The 20,442-nt window shown below is 37.6% G+C and overlaps 1 protein-coding gene across 1 annotated transcript in view; it reads left to right on the forward strand.

The window, feature by feature from the left end:
* The window catches only part of LOC140332918 (disheveled-associated activator of morphogenesis 1-A-like), a 47,735-nt gene extending 27,508 nt beyond the window's left edge, over positions 1-20,227 (forward strand). Inside the window, exons 9-17 of the mRNA XM_072414174.1 lie at positions 73-184; positions 371-461; positions 3,970-4,056; positions 4,469-4,621; positions 9,081-9,210; positions 9,314-9,346; positions 14,269-14,372; positions 16,401-16,484; positions 17,867-20,227. Of these exons, the coding sequence (XP_072270275.1) occupies positions 73-184; positions 371-461; positions 3,970-4,056; positions 4,469-4,621; positions 9,081-9,210; positions 9,314-9,346; positions 14,269-14,372; positions 16,401-16,484; positions 17,867-17,980 (908 nt within the window). The 3' untranslated portion in view covers positions 17,981-20,227. The remainder of the gene's footprint in view (positions 1-72; positions 185-370; positions 462-3,969; positions 4,057-4,468; positions 4,622-9,080; positions 9,211-9,313; positions 9,347-14,268; positions 14,373-16,400; positions 16,485-17,866) is intronic.
* The last annotated feature ends 215 nt before the right edge of the window (positions 20,228-20,442 follow it).

A 20,442-nucleotide genomic window follows, 5' to 3' on the forward strand; every position in this document is an offset into this window, starting at 1 on the left:
ATAGCATAGTTTATACTTTTTGCAAAAGTTTTATTTCCAATAATGTGTGCTTATATTTCTTGCTGCTTCCAGATATAGTTCTGAAAAGTTTTCATTTCGATCCCGAACAGCTTAAAGAGAAACTGTTAATTATAAGAGAGTGTGATGGTGGATTGTCAGATGAACATCTAACTAATCTCAGAAGGTAACTGATGTAATATTTAGAGGCTTTGTCATTATCCTTTTTGTGTTACTTGGAAATAATAAGATTATGTTAATTTCCTGTCTTGATGACCACATGGGAATTGAGAAGAAGTCACCTCAATGCAGGCAAGGTTAGCAACATTAACTTGACAGGGGCTTCAAGTAATACATATTCATTCTATTTCAGATATGTCCCCACAGCAAACGATATAAAAATGTATCTAAGCTACAAAGGACCCCAATCTGAACTGCATATTGTGGACCAGTTCATGCTGCAGGTAAGCACACCTTGTGTTAGATACATTTCCAACGTAAAAAAGTTGTACTTAAGAAAAGGAAACTGAATGTTTTGTTTTGAAGAAATTATCTGGAAAACTGTACCGTTCAAGTGGTCGTATATTAAAATAGATTTATCTCAGTGTAATTTCCTAAATTTGATGGACTGATTGGAGTAAAGTGCTGCAGATGGACCACCCATAGTTAGATATAGGAATCATCCATGTGACTTTGGCTTAAGGTAACCCAGTCATCTTCCAATCAACATCTGAACACCTTTCCTCCAAGTTCTATATTCAAGTTAAAGGCACAACTCCAACAATATCACAACAAATTCTATACAAGGTCCCAGATTGGTTATTATAGTAAAGGACCTATAAAATTGATATTAAGGTGGCTAAAGGCCCATTATCTGTTTGAGTGCCTGGGGTATTACTGAACTTGGTCAACTGGGGAAGAGCGTTTCTAGGAGCGGTCTAAGAAGTTTCTATCAGCTGTTCGACCCTGTTTGGCTTGGGTTTTTGGCTTGGGTATTGGTTGGGTATTTGGCTTGGGTATTGGTTGGTGTAAAGATCTGATTATTTAAATGGAAACCCTCGCCCACCAATACCTGAACTTCAGGAATATATATGTAGTACTGTTTTTGCCCAGGCAGGGAGATTATTTTGGGCAGATGGTGAAAATGGGTTGCAAAGGGAAGGCCAACGACGGGTTCCACCTTGTCTGATGGCAGTTGCTTTGTCAATAATAAAACAAAGGCTAAATTTAAGTCAAAGTATGTTTTTAGGGGTCCTGGTCCTTCTTTAGGATCCAACCATTCTCAGTCATCAAACAGAGCTGTTATGAACGAAGGTGTGGACCCACTGTGCCGCTGGCCAGGTAAACTCTAGAGGGGCGTAACTAAGCAGCCACCCGGTCTTCACACAGGGTAATGCTGGTAAGCCAGAGATTGCTCAGGCAACTTCCTGTAATAGGAGGTGCCTTTAAATCCCTGCAGGACATCAGCCATAGGCTGTGGAAAACAGAGGGCGTGTGTGTGTTACCTCAGAGACACACCCACGCCAGCTCACACATCATAGCAAGTCCCAACGTGAAAGAAATACTGACATGGAACATAGGTAGTGTTACCTGAGAGATAGAACCCGGCGCCCATGCCTGCGATTAGGAGCAGCGGTGCCGGCACGACCTGCAGTGCTAACAAGAGCAAATTGAATCCTTTTCTGTGCTGTTTGTTTTGAACCCATGGATGAGGGAGGAACATTTTTAAAAAGGGTCATGGCCAACAGGTAAAGCACCTCTCCCAGCGTTCATGCATTAAATTTAGTTTTTTTGATGAATTAATTGGTAAAATTCTGTTGTATTTCTTGTTCTTTAAAAAAAAATCCATCAGCGTCATCCATCCAAAGCTTTTCCTAATTAGTGCAAGTTGCCTTTTGCCCTGATTACACGGTATGAAACAAACGTCTAAGTCTATCAAACAAAAGGTAGACAACAAAGATATTCATGATGAAGAGGAATAATTGTCAGCATAATGACTTCCTAAACAAAGAGTCCATAGAAAAGTAAATAACTAAGTGGATTCCCTATTCCATGGGTTTTTTTGTTTTTGTTGCCGCTTGTGATTTTCTTTCCGAGAGGTGACGAAACATCTGTGTACTATGGGAATGGGAGGAGGGGAGCTTTGAATTGATTCATCGGATGAATTGATTTTCCTCCGCTGCTGAATTTTTTAGATAAAAGAATACAACTCTTGTGCAGGTGCCGGTGACCAAGGTGATGTATAAAACTGTACAGAAGTGGCCTGAAATAACTTAGAACAACATTAATTTATAGATAAATGAGGAAGAGGATTGCTGCAAAGGTTTTTAGTCAAGAGAAAAGTTGTCATAACAAAGCCCATGTGGGCTGATTTAAAGAGCTGAAATTCCACAGCTCTTGTATTTTATATCTTTTTTTATAATCATTTTTTTTTCTACAGAAGACAAAGGGTTGTATGAAACCTAAGCTAGCAGACAATGCACTGTTTTTATGCAGACTCCTATAGCTAGGTATTACAATTTGGAGTTATCTCCAATCTGGTTAAAGTCAAATTTAACGTAAACCATTAGGATGCCTGGGCACGCATTGCCCTTAAAGCCACAGAATGCCTGGGGAACGTTCCGTCCTTTAGCCCCCTAGGATGCCTGGAAAGGGGCTGCTTCCAATCTCTGAAGAATCGTTAGTACACACTCCCATTAAATTTGCCTGGGGATATATCGCCTGCCCTTAAGCCTTGGTGCTCCTGGGGTTAGACCTGAATATCACTAATATTCAATCAAAATTCTGCTGCTGAGATAGAGACAAAATGCACAAACGGCAGATTTCTGTGAGTGTGTATTGTCGATTTTGAGTATCACAATACTTGCAGGACATTTAAAATTCATTGCAGACCAGGTCTTTTATTTGGGCAGGGACTCCTTCAAACTTACAGTCAACAGCAGAATTGTAACACTGGTTCAACCGCGCTCCTAAACAACAGTTGGAAACAGGAACAGTTGGTAACCTTTTTGTGCAAGGGTTTTGTGCACAATTATGTTTGCATTAGGGTTGCGGCATGGTTCCTGAAAACGACATGTTGAATCCACCTGAGTAGTTTCTTATGTGCCTCTAAAGGAGGAACTTACCGCAAATGCAATGCTTGAAAACACACAATGTGGTTTTCCAAACAGTGTGCACATTACACTTTATTGTTTCTCAGATATTGGAAGTGTTACCGTGCATTTTTGTTGCATTTGGCCGCTGTATTTACACTTAAGAGGCCAGAACAAACCACTGTTGACTTATTATTTGGGATATTCACTGTTTAAATTATATTTGGGACATTCAAAAATCCCACATTTTGGTCCCAGACCACAAATTCAAGAAACATTCCCACATGCCTTCCTTAGCTACAAGTCCTGCACTTTCATATCTGTTTGAACTGAAAGCAATGGAGGAATTAATTTTGAGATTTGATCAAATAAAATGATTTGCTGATCTGAAAAGCGTAGCTGAAATTTGTTGCTTTTATTCATGGTGAATTCCAGCCATATGTAGTAATCAGTTGTTTACTTTAGATATATATTACAATAGAAAGCATGAATGTATTAAGCCTCTTTCATGATTGTAGCAAACCAGAGCATTGTATTGTGTGCTCCCAACTGCTCCTATGTAAATGCATCGAAACAATTGGAAACAGCTTTGTGCAAGCGTTTGTATGCAGTTGCTTTGCAGTTGTGATGATGTTGGGGCACAGTTCCTGGAAATGACATGTTGTTGCTTCTGGCCATGCAGGTGCTTTTTTTTCCTGGAGGAAAAAGGGTGAATCTCTTGGGGATACAAAGATCAATTTTTTATAAATTGATCTAATCTTCTATAAATTATCTAAAACTAATATTTGACTATAGACTATAAATGCAGTGTATGATTAAACCAGAAGCGGCGCTCATACTCCATACTCATCCCTCACTTCTTTTTTTCTGTTTCCATCAGATGTGTAAGATTCCTGATCTGTGCCCAAGACTCGACACTCTCCTCGCAGTACGGGAGCTACCCGGTTATATGAAATATCTGCAACCAGTAAGTTTAAGAAACATGCAACTTAGTATTGTATACTTCAGAACGTATAGTAGTAAGATTTAGAAAAAGACAAGTTATCAGTGTAACATTTAGGTTAACTTTTTGGGTGGAGCATGAACATGTGCTGATGGTATTTCAAAGCAGTATAGGCTCAGAGGTGTGCTTACTGTCCAATCACAAGCTGGGGGCGGAGAGCTGACCAAGCTACATTATATAAATGCAGAGATGAAAAGTTAGGTCACAGGCCATTTGGAAATAGGACATCCCCCATATATGCATGTCAACTGTGCAGTGTCCATGTTTTAGTAATACAGAAGTCATATCAGTCCCATCTACCTTTATCCAGTGTAAAATAAACTAGGTGACAATGTTTTCAGTAATGAATGGAACTGAGATGACTCTGCCCCTGCAGCCTCTTTTGCAGAAGATCAAAGCGTGTAGCCAACTTCTGAGAAGCCAAGCATTTCCTGCGGTGCTGAGCTACATCCTGGCACTGGGCAATTTCCTGAATGAGAATGCCGGCAAGGAAAAGGCCAGAGGCTTCAAGCTCTCTTCCCTCACCAAAGTGAGTATCTTACTTTAAATTTCCTAAAGGGGTAGTCCAAGAAGAACAAACCTCAGCACCAACTTACTGTACCATCATGTAACATGCAATCCTGTTTTGCTTTGGAATGTGTAGCAAGGATGTTTATTATATTATCGGTAAACCCGGCTCCTGGCAGTTGTTGGTAGAATTTTGCAGCCAACAAAATGTGGGTGAGTGCTTAGCTGGAGCAGGATACAATGCATGGATAATGTTAAAGCTATAGGTGCCTAATCTCAGCTTGGAAATCATGCAGGGACCACCAAGACCACCTGAACATAACCACAAATTATGGCTACCCCCAGCGGCATCATTGGCTCTCCTAATAATAATGTATAGTAGTTCTGTAGAGTACAATTGTCACGTGGGAGCATCACTAAGCAAACCAGTCCAGATGAAACATTGGATTTGTCCAGATGGTCACAAGAAACACAACTAAAACCAATTGGCTGCACTGTTCTAACAGTCCAATGGGCCTACCATACCAGTACACGTACCACACACATACCCACATATGCCAAATGGGCAGAAATCAGCGCCAGTATGTTTTGGATTCTCCTACCAACATACAGTCAGTCCCATGAGAGGTTAGGACTCTGCAAGGTCATCAGTGCAGAAAATAATAGTAAAACCAAAATTTTAATGTGTCTTCAGGACAGGGTGACTTGTTCTGGTAGGAGCTGTGGGGAACTGTGGGGAGATCCTCACGAACTGTGGGGAGATCCCTTTCACTTCCTGTTGCATTTTTCTAAATCAGAGATCTTCTTTACTACTCAGTGAATTCCAATACTAGTGCAGGATGTCCGGTATTCTCCAGACCGAATACTACTTTTTGCCATTTCCATAGATGTCGGCCTAATGCAGTCTGAGAATAGTTCCTATTTATGAATCCATGAGTGATTTATAGCCGTGATGGAACAGCAGGGATCTTAGCGGCATGGCTGCTAAACCCTCATTCATCACTGAGAGAATCGCAGACCAAATCAGTTTTTTTTACCCCTACTGCGCTTCCCTGCGGAGTTCCCCCCCACAGTGAAAGGATCTTGGAAATAGAGAGCACACAAGGGACAGAAAAAATATCTTCACAGCAAGTTACATCGAGCAGACCTGATCTCAGCAGAGGTGCCGAGGGAAGCACTGGGCTCCAACAAAATGTTTAATATCTCAAGTCACGTAAAACAAAAATATTATTAACACAACCTAATATTTCGAAAAACTAAAAAAAATAATAAAAAAGTCTCCCTGATTTAAACTTTGTTATCAGCTGCCGGGAAATGATGTAGCTTTCAATCCTGTGTGCTCATGATGGGATAGTATGCTTATAACGTCTCCGCAAGTTGGATAAGTGTGCATGGGTTTGAATTCGGCAGCATGTGTGTAGCTGTTTATGCATTCACTTGAGATGAGAATGATTTGCTGTGTAGGTTAATTCATGGTTTGGTTTTGTCATTGCAGTGTTCTATATTATATATTTTTAGCAGTACGTAAGTACAGTACCAAAGGGGTGAAGGATGGAAACACAGTGCTAGGGAAGGTGGTGGTGGGGTGATGGGTTAGAGGTAACCGACACTTGCAGAACTACCACATACTAAAAAGTCTGATAGCGGTTGCATTTTTAAAGAGAAGGGTGGTAAGAAACAAAGGACACCAAAGAAGTAGAATACCTCTTCTATTGCAGAGGAGCCGAGGGAATACAGGAGATATGGACCATTGGTGTGAAGAATGCAATACTTCTTCTGTTACATGGAAAGGAAGGGAGGTAAAGACATAGGACACTAGAAAAGGCAGAACAAAACCTCTTCTCTTACAGATCATAGAGGGCCAGTAGGAGACACAGGCCATTGGAGGTGAGTAGCATACCACTTCCATTACAAAGAATGGGGAAAGGTAGAAGACTTAGGACACTTGTAATACGTGGAATTAAGAGGTGGTAAGAGATTTGGACCATTGGGTGGGGATTGAGGCTAAAGTGATTATATTACGTCTTCAAATACAGGGAATGGAGGGATGGCAAGAAACACGGGACACCAAAAAGGTAAGTAAAGTACCTCGTCTGTTACATGGAAAAGACTCCTCTCCAGGTAGGAGACTGGAGACATCAGCAAGGTAAGGGAGGAAAGGTATGAGATATTGGCCATTGGAAAGAAGAGTACAATACCTTTTCTATTATTGGTAAAGGAGAGATAAGGAGACACGGGACATCAGAAAGGTAAGTAGCTCTTCTGTTACAGGGAAGAGAGGGGAGATTGAAAATAGGGGATGGCAGAAAGGTGAGTAGAATATCTCTCTTATTACAGGAAATGGTGGGAGTTAGGAGCCATGGGACACCAGAGAGGTAAGTGAAATACTTTATCTATTACAGAGAATGAGCTGGGGGGGAGGGGGTTTGGAGACACGTGCCACCAGGGAGGTGAATAACACAAAGACCTTTCTTTCTGTTTTATGCAAGTAATAGGATCGCTTTAAAAGAAACAATTTAGCATAAAAGCTATCTTTGATTTCAAATAAATATCAAATCCTAGACACATCAACGACTCAGAATCTAAAAGATAATGCATTTTTTCACATTATACATTGTCAAAACATAAATGACTTTGAAAACAAAGCTGAACCCAGTAGGAAGTCATGACCCCAAGTTATATTTGCTTTATCTGATAAAACGCGAACATACATCTTTAGCATAAAGCATTTAGCTTTAAGCTATTTAAACAAGGCAGACAGAGAGAGGATGATAGCAAACTATGATCTTGTATTATGATCATATAGTGGTCGGCCATTGGGGGGGTGTGGTGTACTATGTATAGAGTGTAATAGAATTGTATTATGATGGTGTCCAGTGATCGGCCATGTTGGGGGTGTAGTGTCTATGTATAGAGTGTAATAGAATTTTAATATGATCATATAATGGTCGGCCATGTGGGGGCTGTAGTGTCTATGTATAGAGTGTAATAGAATTGTATTATGATGGTGTCCAGTGGGCGGCCATGTTGGTGTTGTAGTGTTCAATGGTGTCCAGTGGTCGGCCATGTTGGGGGTGTAACGTTCTATGTATAGAGTATAATAGAATTGTAATATGATGGTGTCCAGTGGTCGGTCATGTTGGTGGTGCAGTGTTTGAGGTGTAGTGTTTTATGTACAGAGTCTAATAGAATTGTATTTTGATGGTGTCCAGTGACGGTCATGTTGGAGTAGTAGTGTTCTAGGTACAGAGTATAATAGAATTGTATTATGATGGTCTCCAGTGGCCGGTCATGTTGGGGGTGTAGTGTTCAATGGTGTCCATTGGTCGGCCATGTTGGTGGTGTAGTGTTCTATGTATGGAGTGTAATAGAATTGAATTATGATGGTGTCCAGTGGTCGGTCATGTTGGTGGTGCAGTGTTTGAGATGTAGTGTTTTATGTACAGAGTGTAATAGAATTGTATTTTGATGGTGTTCAGTGATCGGCCATGTTGGAGTAGTAGTGTTCTATGTACAGAGTATAATAGAATTGTATTATGATGGTGTCCAATGATCAGCCATGTTGGGGGTGTAGTGTTCTATGTATGGGGTGTAATAGAATTGTATTATGATGGTGTCCAGTGATTGGCCATGTTGGGGGTGTAGTGTACTATGTATAGGGTGTAATAGAATTGTATTATAATGGGGTCCAGTGGTCGGTCATGTTGGGGGTGTAGTGTACTATGTATAGGGTGTAATAGAATTGTATTATAATGGGGTCCAGTGATTGTATTATAATGGGGTCCAGTGGTCGGTCATGTTGGGGGTGTAGTGTACTATGTATAGGGTGTAATAGAATTGTATTATAATGGGGTCCAGTGATCGGCCATGTTGGGGGTGTAGTGTTCTATGTATAGAGTGTAATAGAATAGTATTATAATGGGGTCCAGTCGTCGGCCATGTTGGGGGTATATTGATCTATGTATAAGGTGTAATAGGATTGTGCTATGATGGTGGCTATGTTAGGGGTGTAGTGCTGAGGGTACAGTGGTGCCTACCACAATTTTGTCATACAAAGTAGCATTTTCTCTTTCTTCAGGTTGAATAAAGCAGGAAGATTACTTCCCCACACTCGCCCACTTTCTACCTCTGGATTGTGATTGAATCTGTCACTGTATTACCAATGTATTCAATATGTTGTAGGCATAACTTGCAAATATGGCTCTCCCTATGTCAGTACCAGAGTAGCATTCATGTTTTATTCCATTGTACTGTTGTTGTTTGAATAGTATTTAAATTTTTTAGATCAAATTCTTTTCCTTTCTTGTCTCTTCTAAAACATTATGTGAAAAAGGAGATCCTCTGAGAATTTACGGATGCCAGATGGAAGTGTTTCATCTGTCAAGCTGAGCAATAACTGATAGGCCCAGTCTTCTCTAATACTTGTGTGGCTTATAGATTGATAGCCTGCTCTGTCAATGATGATTCTCTTCTACCGGTAGATGGCCCAGCTTGCTAGTAAAGAGAAGAGCTTCACCTTGATGCATGCCCTTGTGGAGCAGATCCTGTTACAGGAGCCTGATCTGGCGAAATTTTCCCAAGAGTTGACAGAATTTGAAGCCGTTCCTGGTGGTGAGCCGATAAAGAAACATTATTCAATCACATTCATAAAATCTGATGCAAGGTCCAGAGAGCATTGATCTAATACATCTCTCCGTGTTCATTTCTTGTCCAGCTTCCGTCAAAGGTCTCAGCGCTGAGGTAGACGGTACGTAAATTTGGATGGCTCGTAAATTAATTATGGCAATGATCCAGGATAAAAAAAGAAAAAAAAAACTCCTTACTATTCTCAAGTGGGTAGATATTCATCTTTGCAGAAAAGATTGTTTTCACCTTGTTCTCCAATAAATGTTTCAAAATATACTCTGGTTACTAAAAATGGCAGAATACTAAAAACATAATAAAAATACCAATAAAAAAAAATACTAATATTTTATAAAATAATAATAGTTATAAATAAAATAAAACTGGTAATTTTAGTATGTATTTATTTTTTTTTTAAATTAACATTAATTCTAAACCACAACTAATTTAAAAATGTGGTTGTTTTATTATTATTAGTATTAAAATTAACATATCAAGCAGGTACTAGTTTTAGTATGCATAGTATTTGTTATTAATAATTGGACATTTTTTATTTAAACATATTATTAAACTGTTATGCGGTTATTATTATTATTTTGTAATTAATATTTTTTTGCATAATTGCAATGACTAAGTAGAGATATATTAGCACACACATTAAAGGGACATCAAACTGAGCAGTGAAAATTTAATTTAAGCTGCTCAGTTTGAGTTTTGTGAAGATGAAAAGCACTCACGGTTTCCTGCCAGTAGTATGTAATAACAGAAGTATATTCATATCTTGCTATTCTTCTAAACAGTGCTTTACTTTTCTCAGTTACCAGTACCAATATTTTATCTGCAGGCTGTAATATGATATTATTAGTATTATATTATCTTTTTATTATTCGGCATGTCCAAATGGGAAACAATAGCCTCTAACAGAGTTCACTGATGTAATTGTTAAACCTTCTTGTAAATCTTAGATCCATCCTAGGTTTATCTATTTTTGGATCCATATTCAGAGGTGTTTAGTCTTTGGCACACTTAATAAGCTTGTCCACTCAATAAAGTCAAGTTTTGTGTAATAAATTTATAGAAATCCCTAGCAGCCTTTGGAGGAACCCCTAAAGTTTCACAAGCCCTGGCTGGTAAAGATAAGATAACTTTTTATCAGCACAATTTAAATATATAGAAACCTAAAGCTGCGTACATACGTGCAATAATTATTGTTGGAAACGAACGACTAACGACCGATCATCTGATAATCGTTAACAAAAAAAGTGCACAACGACTGACCAACGACGCCGACAAACTTCGGGAACGAATGACTAACAACTGATCATCTGATAACCGTTAACAAAAAAAGTGCACAACGACTGACCAACGACACCGACAAACGAACGACTGTCCTGGTGGATCTGATTGAGCGACCATTGTTCACTATCTATTGTGTGTACTGTCGTTCAGTGATCGTGGATGTTTCTGCAGTACACTTTCTTCTTTACATGTCACTTTCTGCATCGTTCAAATGATCGTCAGTACATTATTGGTGGATTATATCTGAACGATCGTAATGTTACAACATATAAAGAATTGTGCATAGTACAATTGTTTAAAATAATCGTGCATAATCGTTAGTCGTTCATTTTCTAATGATAATTATTGCAAGTGTGTACCTAGCTTAAGAAGTTCACCAAAGTGTAATCTTGTCTGAAAATTAAGGATGATGCCAGTGTTTCAGCTGCAATTGCAGGCCTCAATTTTCTCATGATATAATCAAAGGATATCTTAGTTGTGAATTTTGTGTACACACGTGGCAATGGTCCTACTTATTATACAAAGTTAAGACCATTGGACCTTTTACAGAAAGACTTTAGAAGCAATGACATAAGGGTAGCTTTCAATAACACACAACAAAAAAAAACAAATGGCCTTTAATAAACCAATACATTGTGGCACATAGACCAGGTTTGTGATTAACATAGTATGGTCATGGAACACATCCCGAAAGTCACAACAAGAGGTTACAGCAATCTCCTACTCTTAATTTGTTGTTTCCTTGCCCAAGATGGACACTCATGAAAGTCTTGGCTTTAAATCTAGCATCCAAACAACTGTCCCCTAACGCTGTTTATTGATTTGCCATATTGGATCATTAAATTAATTTAATAAATTACCATTGTTGTTTTCTACCTTGAAAAATACACAGGGGAACTTGCCATGCTTTTTATTCCCCTTTTCCTCTTCAAAAGAACAGAATTCGGTCCACTCGCCACGGGCTCCCAATACTACACTTTCATTTATGTTTTCTTGAGATAGCCCAATCATATCACATGAATAAATATTATGTATTAAATTATTAAACTATTATTATCTGCACTAATTACCTTGTTGCCTAAACACACCTGACAATACATTCCCTTACATCAGTCATCACTAGGTATATCCTTCACCAATAGCACCTGCAACTACTACCAGGTGTGGTGACAGGTCTGCATTGGAGGTGTTCAGATATACCTTAGGGACATTTATTAACTTTTCACACAGCAAGGCTAAACTAGAATAGTGTGAACGCCATCACATTTAAAATGTATAACCCCCCCTCCCCTCTGCTCCTCCAAAATAGCACTGTAACAAAACAAAACCATTCCTGACCTTTTCTCACTTATGAGTGTGTTTCCTCCGGTGGAAGCCTGTTTTACTGGAGTTATTACATTTTTTTTGCTTGATTTTTAGATTTTTAATCCAAACATCCCCAATGGATGGAACAGCCTTGATCCGACCTTACATTTCATCACTCTAAAAATAAGTTTTGTAAAAGACCCCCTCACTTGTGATTGGCCAGCATGCTGCATTGTGCTATCAGGAAGTGTCATGTGGTACAACCGGATTGGCTGATATTCCTGCCCCATCCCGGTCATTGCAGGGAAATATGATAAGTTAAGAAATAAGTTAAAAATTACATAAAAATATTATTAGATATTTGATTTGATTAGGATATTTATTATCTGCATCTACATCAGCTTAATTTAAAGCCTTGCTTGTTGTATTAGTTATATAGTATTCATTTTAGTATATTTTTGCTGGTACAGTATTTTATCAGCACCTGCCAAATTCATACTACCTAGCTACTGATAAATAAAATGACGACATGTAAGATCCTATATTTCCCCTAAGCGGATTTCATCCTAATCTTGTGAAAGTCCAGAGAGAGGCAGTGGAAGGAAGAGATCATGTCACACTCAGGGGATAAATCACATTATTTATCCATGAGATTAAGATGACCCTGATTACCTAAAGGATATATTTAGATCTGATTTACCATAGACCTCTTGTTTTAAATGTATCCCTGTTCTTTTAGATAAATGATATGATGATTTTTATTGTGATAATGAGAATCTTATCGCAAGGAAAGACTTGGCTGTTATTTTTATTATTATCAGTGCTAATATATCTGGCTAATGTAAGTAGCAGTAATAATAATAAAGCAAATTGTGATAGTAGTAGAATAGGTGTAGTATAAGTGCACATCTGGTTTATTTATATATACTCAAGTATAAACCAAGATTCCAAGAAACTGACCTGAATACACCATTAGAACAAGAATCTCAGTTTATACTATATGGTGCTGTGTTCCTATGTATATAACTAACTCATCTCAGACATTATTAGGGATTGTTACACGCTTTACTTGAGGATACATCACCATCTACTGGTGGGCAACAATGATGCACAAAAGATCATTTAGGATCATATGACTAATCATTACCAATGCAAATGACTTTTACAGACTACATGAATGTGATTTTTATTGTTTCCCCTTTTAAATAAATGTTTAAAAATAACACATCATGGATGTATTTGTTCACATTAAATCTTATTAACATAGTTAACATAACTATTGCCATTTCTGTTGAAAGTAAGCAGTGATAGCCACATTTTGTCCCCTGCTTTTTCAGAGAAAAGTAGGCACACAGGTTTATATTCAAATAAATATATAAATATATGCTAAGAATCTTTATGTATTTTCAGTCCAGGGCAGGTATGAAACAAATGGTTATATTATATGCATAGAAATGAAAAGAATACAAAAGTTCCGAGGGTGTGTTACCCTAACCCCCCCCCCTGCATGAAAAGCAGTGATATTTATAATTTTGGTCAGTGACCACGCTTGGTACGGTCTCATACAGCTCATAACTTTGAGAATGTTTCCACTAAGGTATGCTAGGGACATATTTGTCATTGTGCCAGTAGATTGCTATCTCCCTAGAGAAGGATCAGTTTCACGTCTGGCCAAGTTAGATCAGATGTTGCAATAGATGCAAAGCAAATTTGCTGGAATTCTGCACCCTCCAAAACAAGTAGTTCTTATCTTTCTATCCCGACAAACTCTCCTTAACCCCATGGACCAGACACTCTGGGTATTATTGAGCAAACTTGGTTTCTGTATACTTCTTGAAGTACATTTGTCTGATAAGATGGTCACTTAACAGCAACTTGCAATCGATCTGTGTCTCCCATGGGATGAGCGCGGTACATAATAGGACTCATTAGCACTAATTATACTAGAATTTACTATTGTAGTTAATTAAGGAAACACTGCAGACCTCTGACACTTTTTTGCATATAAAATATCACGGTGATTTGTGACAGCATTGGATTACCTGACAGATTTCATGAAGTGGTAACATCAAGCAGGGTAATTAGTGTTCATCATTATCCATCTTGTTCCATTATGTGTTTTACTATACCACTGGGAATAGTGGAGCTCTATATGAATGTTATGATGGTTTTGTATGGAGGGTGGGGCACAGACACAAAATGTCTCCTAATGGCCCAATGACTGGTTGATGAGAAATCTCAAAATAGTCAAGTTTGGTCAAGGAAATCTAGCATCAACGTCCCCTTCGGGCTTCATAAACGGAGTATAATTGCTGGAAAAGTTACATTTGGAGATGCAAGAAACTCAATACATAGACACCCTAATATGTTCAGCTTAAAATGGGGGATTTAAATGCTCATCAACATTGTGAAACCTGTTAATAACTTTATTTCTTTTTGCAGTTTTATCCAAGCAGTTGGAGGCAATTGATCAGTACCAGAAATCATTCAAGGTCATGCACCACAAAGCCTCAGCTAGCGAAGAACAATTTTTAAAAGACTTGAAGGTATTGCTGTACAGTGTGACCATATATTACAACAGTTGACAACATTTTACACGAAATTCTAACCAAAACCAGTCTGGCGTGAGCAGGAAAGGGGTCACAATTTCTATTAGATGTCCACTATGATCTGTGAAGCAATTAGGAAGATTTTCCAACACTTCCTATCCCATTGATGACATGGGAAATCTTCTCAACAAAGATATAGACACAAAAATATAGAAGATATAGAATAAAAAAAGGAAGAACAGGAAAGTTTCATTCCTTTATTTCCTAAATACCCCAGTCCAGATGTTAACCCTTATGGTTAGAGGGGACTGGGCATTCTAGAAACACCAAATACCAAGCATGTAAAAAATTGCCAGCCTTGCCCATCTCTTTGTCTATGCTGTATTTATGTACACCCAGAGATTACCCCCTTCTAGTGATTCATTTGTAAAAGATTCTAACATGCATCAGCTCCACTTCCATTAAAATGTACAAGAAGTGACATAAAGATAGCGGAAGTTGCACAACATAAAAATAATTGGGAAGAGACTGCAGTCCATGGAATGGTTCCAAAAGTTCTGATTGATCCCTTGGAGATTTTTTTTCATTTATGGATTGCAATCAATTTACAATGATATTTTTTCTCATTTGATACTGTTTTTGCTTCCATTTAACTGGTAGTTATATAGTTTTCCATAAAAATAAACAATAAAGTAAAATTTAATTTATCTAAAGCAGAAAAAAAATATTATTTAAATATTTAAACTTTTTTTTTACATTGTAAACCTGAACGGTTATTAAGCTTTACATTTGAACTTGCTTTAATTTTGTTTTGTTATTTTGCCTAATTTTGTTGATCTTTTTCCTTTTTTCACCTCCGTTACGGTTTACCAAAATGCCTTGTTTGAAATGTTATTGTTTTTTTCTCCACTGCGTCTTTTCATTGTTTTATTTTCTTAATCACATTAAATGACATTTAAACACTGAACATTTTACCAGGTTTGCTTTGCAGAGTTTGACAGCTGTTGTTTATTTACATATTTATTTTTTATTTCAGAAATTCTTTTCAATGTGCTAACACTTCCTTTCTTTTTCTTCTGACGAAAATTATATTTGTTGAGTTCAGGTTGTTGGGATCAATTTGTCAAAAAGTACACTGGCTGTGTGTTTAAATGGGCAATAAAAAAATAGAAAATCATTTTATTGTTCTGCTTTACAAGCGCTAGTTTGATGTTTATTGGGAGAGGATTGTAAAGATTTAGAATGCATTTAGGTTAAAATGTGTTTATTAGAAGTTTATTACAGGAGGTGTTTTTATATTTTGTAAGGAGTTCGAGGGGTTAGCATATCTGTAAAATTGTATTGTATTCGGTCTTGATTATTGTGAACAAGACAGAACAATGATGGAAAATTTAACATTTTACAATTGTCAATGGGGGTTTACCTGTTTTTGGTGTCTCTTTTTATTATTAGTCTATAGGACAAATTGGAAAAGCTTTAAATATACTTTAAGGCAACATCATATACACTACAAATTGGGTTCAGTTGGAAAATAAAAAGTAGATAGCTGAAGTAAATACAATTCAGTGTTAGCTATGGCATATTCTTTCCTCTTCTCTACACAGCGCCAGATAGAATAACCTCAGCACAATAAATTGTATCAGGATGTTGCTTACATCTTAGAAAGAAATAAAAACGTCCGTCCCCATAAATATTTAAAAAGAAGCTCAAATCCTTTAAAATATTTTTTGCTATGACAAGACTACTATCTTTTCCAGCATTAGTCCTTTATTTTTTAATTTTTGCATCCCTTTTTTCTTTGTTGCTTTTTATGCAATTTTTGTTTTACAAACAAATGTTTAATTTATGAAAGAAATTCGCAGGGCACTATGGAACTACCACTTTCCATTGAGAGAATGATTCTTCTTTTGTATCTATTTTTCTGTTACCTTTATATATCTATATTTTATATATGAGAAAGGATTCCCAGAGCATTACAGCAAAGTGATTTCTTTGTTTTAATACCATTTCCCTTTGTTCTTTTAGGCTATTGTTGAACACTACAGAGCTCAGCAAGTGGAACTAATGAAGAAGGCCAGTGAAATGAAAAAACTTTATGCTGAAGTTTTGGTAAAATGATTGACGTTTTTTTTTACGAGTGAATCTCTTATTGATGTCATTATAGTTTTTGCCCTTAAAGGAGCCCTCCACCAAGTGGACCTTCATTTACAATGAAATGTCTGCTTTACTTTGGGGGTCTGCACCACATCCCTCCAAATACAAATGTCTTAAGGTCATTATAAACTAAAGTAAGCACTCATGGCTCAGATCTATCTATCTATCTATCTATCTATCTATCTATCTATCTATCTATCTATCTATCTATATATAAATATATATATGTATAGATAGAGAGAAATTATGGCAGCCATTCTCAACCAAGGTTTGGTAGAACACTAAGGTTCCTCTAGAGGTTTCTAGGGGTTCATTAACCTGTGAATGATTCACCTCCCATTTTGTAGTGCCTGTCTTGAGCCAACACAACTGCAGTGCCAGTCGTGTGATATAAGATAATTTTAGCTTTCAGCAGCCTTCAGAACACCATTATAATGAATCACAAATGTGAGGGGGCATGTTCACCATTGACGCCTAATGAATTGGTAATAGCAGGGGTTCCCTGAAACCTGAAATAAATTTTAGGGGTAAAAAGGTTAACAAATGCTGATTTATGGTGACACTAATTTAAAAGACGGTCATCTCTCATTAAATCCCAGATATTTGGAATTGCTCCATGTTTAACTTCTGTGAAGATGCAAGCTAGCATGTTCACTGGATCTCATCTCCATCAGTAACTTTGCATGGGTTGAGATAATATTTGTATCAGGTATTTGTGCACATATACAAGAACTGCAAAGGCACCAAGATATATATGTGTCCAATCTGGCATTTCAGTCTAGGAGGTTGATGGTAGAAAATCAGATGAATGTATTGTCAGAGGTAGTGCTATGATTTCCATTGGAAGATATACATTTCTAGAAGGATTAATGAGACTTGACTTGAACTGAATTGCATTCAATGTACATGAAGCATGCCTAAGGTGCTCGGCCCATTTTGTCATTGTAAGAGTTTCCTTTTTGATCAGGGTCCTCCTTTAAGTTTTCTTGAAATTTGTCAGCCCATTCCCCGTCCATTACCTTTCATAATATGCATTATGTTTTCTAAATATGACTGTCAGTCCTATTCCATCACATCATAATGAAAAACTTTTTGGCAGCTTGCCTGTTCACAGTCAGGACATTGGCTGTCAATTGAAAGCAGAATTGAATAAATTGTGCCCTGTAAATGGTCCACAATATTATTGTAGAGAGCTTGGAAGCCGGTTGACAGACATTTAAGAAACAATCCAAAAAAAAACAATCACTGATGGAGTTTAGTGTCAGGGCTGGTGCTCTTTGTGATATTCTCCTGGAATTGGAACTGTAATATTGTCTTGTTATGTTTATGCCCTGCAGCAAAAGTTCGGGGAAAATGAAAACCAGGATTCACAGGAGCTCTTCGGCTGGATCGGTACCTTCATAAAAGAATTTCAGAGCGCCTACGTGGACATCAGACCTCCACAAACATGACAGTTTTTGAAATCGCCTTTGATGGAGCGCTGGCTGTAGGAAAACAATATTCTTCTGTCCCCGGTGTTGTTTTCACTCATGGCCATTTGTGCAGGACACAAATCCAACCTATGTATGTTTACTTCTTCATTTGTTATCCCTGTTTACCAAAAACTGGACTGTAGAATCAAAAGCAACTGGAAAAGACCCTGGTCCAAAGGAAGTCAGATACCGTGAAGGGTTCTGCCTGGTGCAAACAAAGAGAAACATTGAAATGCCCATTTTTCTATCCATTTGACACAGTTGTAGATCTTGGTTTAAAGTCACGAGTTGATACCAATTTTCATTTTTGCAAACAACCATTGCTGAGAGGAGTGAGTGCATAGACAGGAAATCCTGACCTCTGAGTCATGTGACATGAAGTTCCAGTCCAAACTTATGCAGGAACTTGCAGAAATTGGGTTACAATCAACTTCACAGGTCTAGTGAACTTTCTCATTGTAGCTCATGGCAAAGTGACAGTGTCTCCTGACAACAACCCTCAGAAAAGTAGCCATCTGACTTCCCTTACCACCCTCCCTCGCCCAATATGGCCTCCACCAAGTCATGGTGCTTGGGCTTGAGCACCCAACTTCCAAACCCTAACACTGCTAAATATTGTGGAGGGGCAGAGATGTTTTCCACTATGTAAGCTCCGATACTGGGGACTAATCAAGATGGACTCCTGCAACCGAGAAATATGGCTCATTTGGGTGCTAAAGAGTGTTATCTGTCAGAAGATGCTGTCAGTCTGCCTCGGTGACTCTTTAAAGCATAGGGGTTTCTTTTCTAAAAGGTTATGAATCCTTACTCAAAAGGAGCCTGCACTCTGAAAAACACAACAGGCTCCCTCAGTGAACTGGTAAGTGGTGGACATCCAATCGGCAACACAAATCTAGAGGTGAGGACCATCAAACCTCAACCGTGGTCAGATCCTTCACACATAATTAGCACCATGGGTTGACTTCTGGAGATCTGGAGATCCTTTCAATCCAAACACAGCCCTATACAAACTCTTTGTGTATTCTTCCTACATTATCATGAGGTGATTCGGGTTCCTCAATCAGGTCAGAAGTTGAGAAGGCAAAAATGTCCAGTAATTTTTTTAGGTGACTATCAAAAAAAAAATAAATACAAATGAAGGGCTTTTTTGGAGCTGAACAGCTTTTTTGGGGGAATTATAATGTATTGGGGTATCCAAGTCAATAACGGGTGGCAATTTTATATTCAGATTCATTGTGTTGTGGAAATAAAAAAATAATAAGTTAGTATTTATACAGAATTGTCCTTATAGCAAAAGTACTCTCACAATCCATAAATATTCTGGCACACAAATTGGTTTATATCAGGAATTATCCAAACCAAAAGCATGGGTGTGTGAGCATTAAACTTTAAATTACTTTTAAGTATCGGTGTAAATTGTTCAGTAAAACACAACACTTTATAGCTTCCTAATTCCAGGTTGTGTGAATGTAGTGGGGATAGAACTCCTCGGGGACGGAGTCTAAGCTACATGTTTTAATGTTTCCTGTAAAGAGCTGCAGAAAATGTCAAAGATACTGTATAGAAATGAATAAGCTAGGGTAAGTAACTGTGGGTGCTCCTCTGGGGCTGGGACTTCTGGTAAAGGTCTGAACTCTAAATAATAGTTTTTCAGTCCTATAAAAATAACAAATAATAACATCATAATTTCAGAAAATATTGTAATATTTCAGGGTGAACAATATACTTGTAAACTGTTTGAAAATAAATTGATATGTTCAGAATCCCTCCTGGAATAATTCTCCGTGCATAAACTGCTGCAGGACTTTATTTTTTTTATTTTGGCTCTGGAAAGGATTTCAGTTTTATTATTAACATTCTGCGATTAGGCAAAACACAATGAGTACACTATTCTTATTTTGGCCACAGGGTAAACTCAGATCTGAAATAGTTACATAAGGTAGTCAAGGTAGTAGGTAAAATAAAAAGACACATGTCCGTCAAATGAAAACTTTGCACTTTTTCTTTCCTTTTTTATTTGTTGAGCTTATTTCATTTAGAATTCATTTCTCCATTAGGAATATTTTCAAGGATTTCTGATTTGCTGGGGTTATTTGTGGTTATTCATTTTATTTTTGTATTTTATTTTACCATTTCGTTTCTGCATGCCATTGAGTTTTTTGCAGTTTGTTACTTCATTAATTGGGGAAAAAGTCCCATTACATAATGAGGCAAATAATGAGCATTTTGCAGGTCCAGGATTGGTGAAAGTTGCTTTCAATAAAAGAATGACTGAGGGACGGCAGAGAAATAGCATTCAGTACCTACTTCCTACTCCCCTTCCCCTTTCCCCCTTTAGTAAATGGCCCATAGGCCTTTTATTACAAATATAAATAACATTTAAATAACTAATAATTAACAATAACCATTTAAACCATATTTAAGCATATATATATATATAT

This window comes from Pyxicephalus adspersus, chromosome 6 (genome assembly GCF_032062135.1).
Source record: "Pyxicephalus adspersus chromosome 6, UCB_Pads_2.0, whole genome shotgun sequence".
NCBI classification, from domain to species: Eukaryota; Metazoa; Chordata; class Amphibia; order Anura; family Pyxicephalidae; genus Pyxicephalus; species Pyxicephalus adspersus.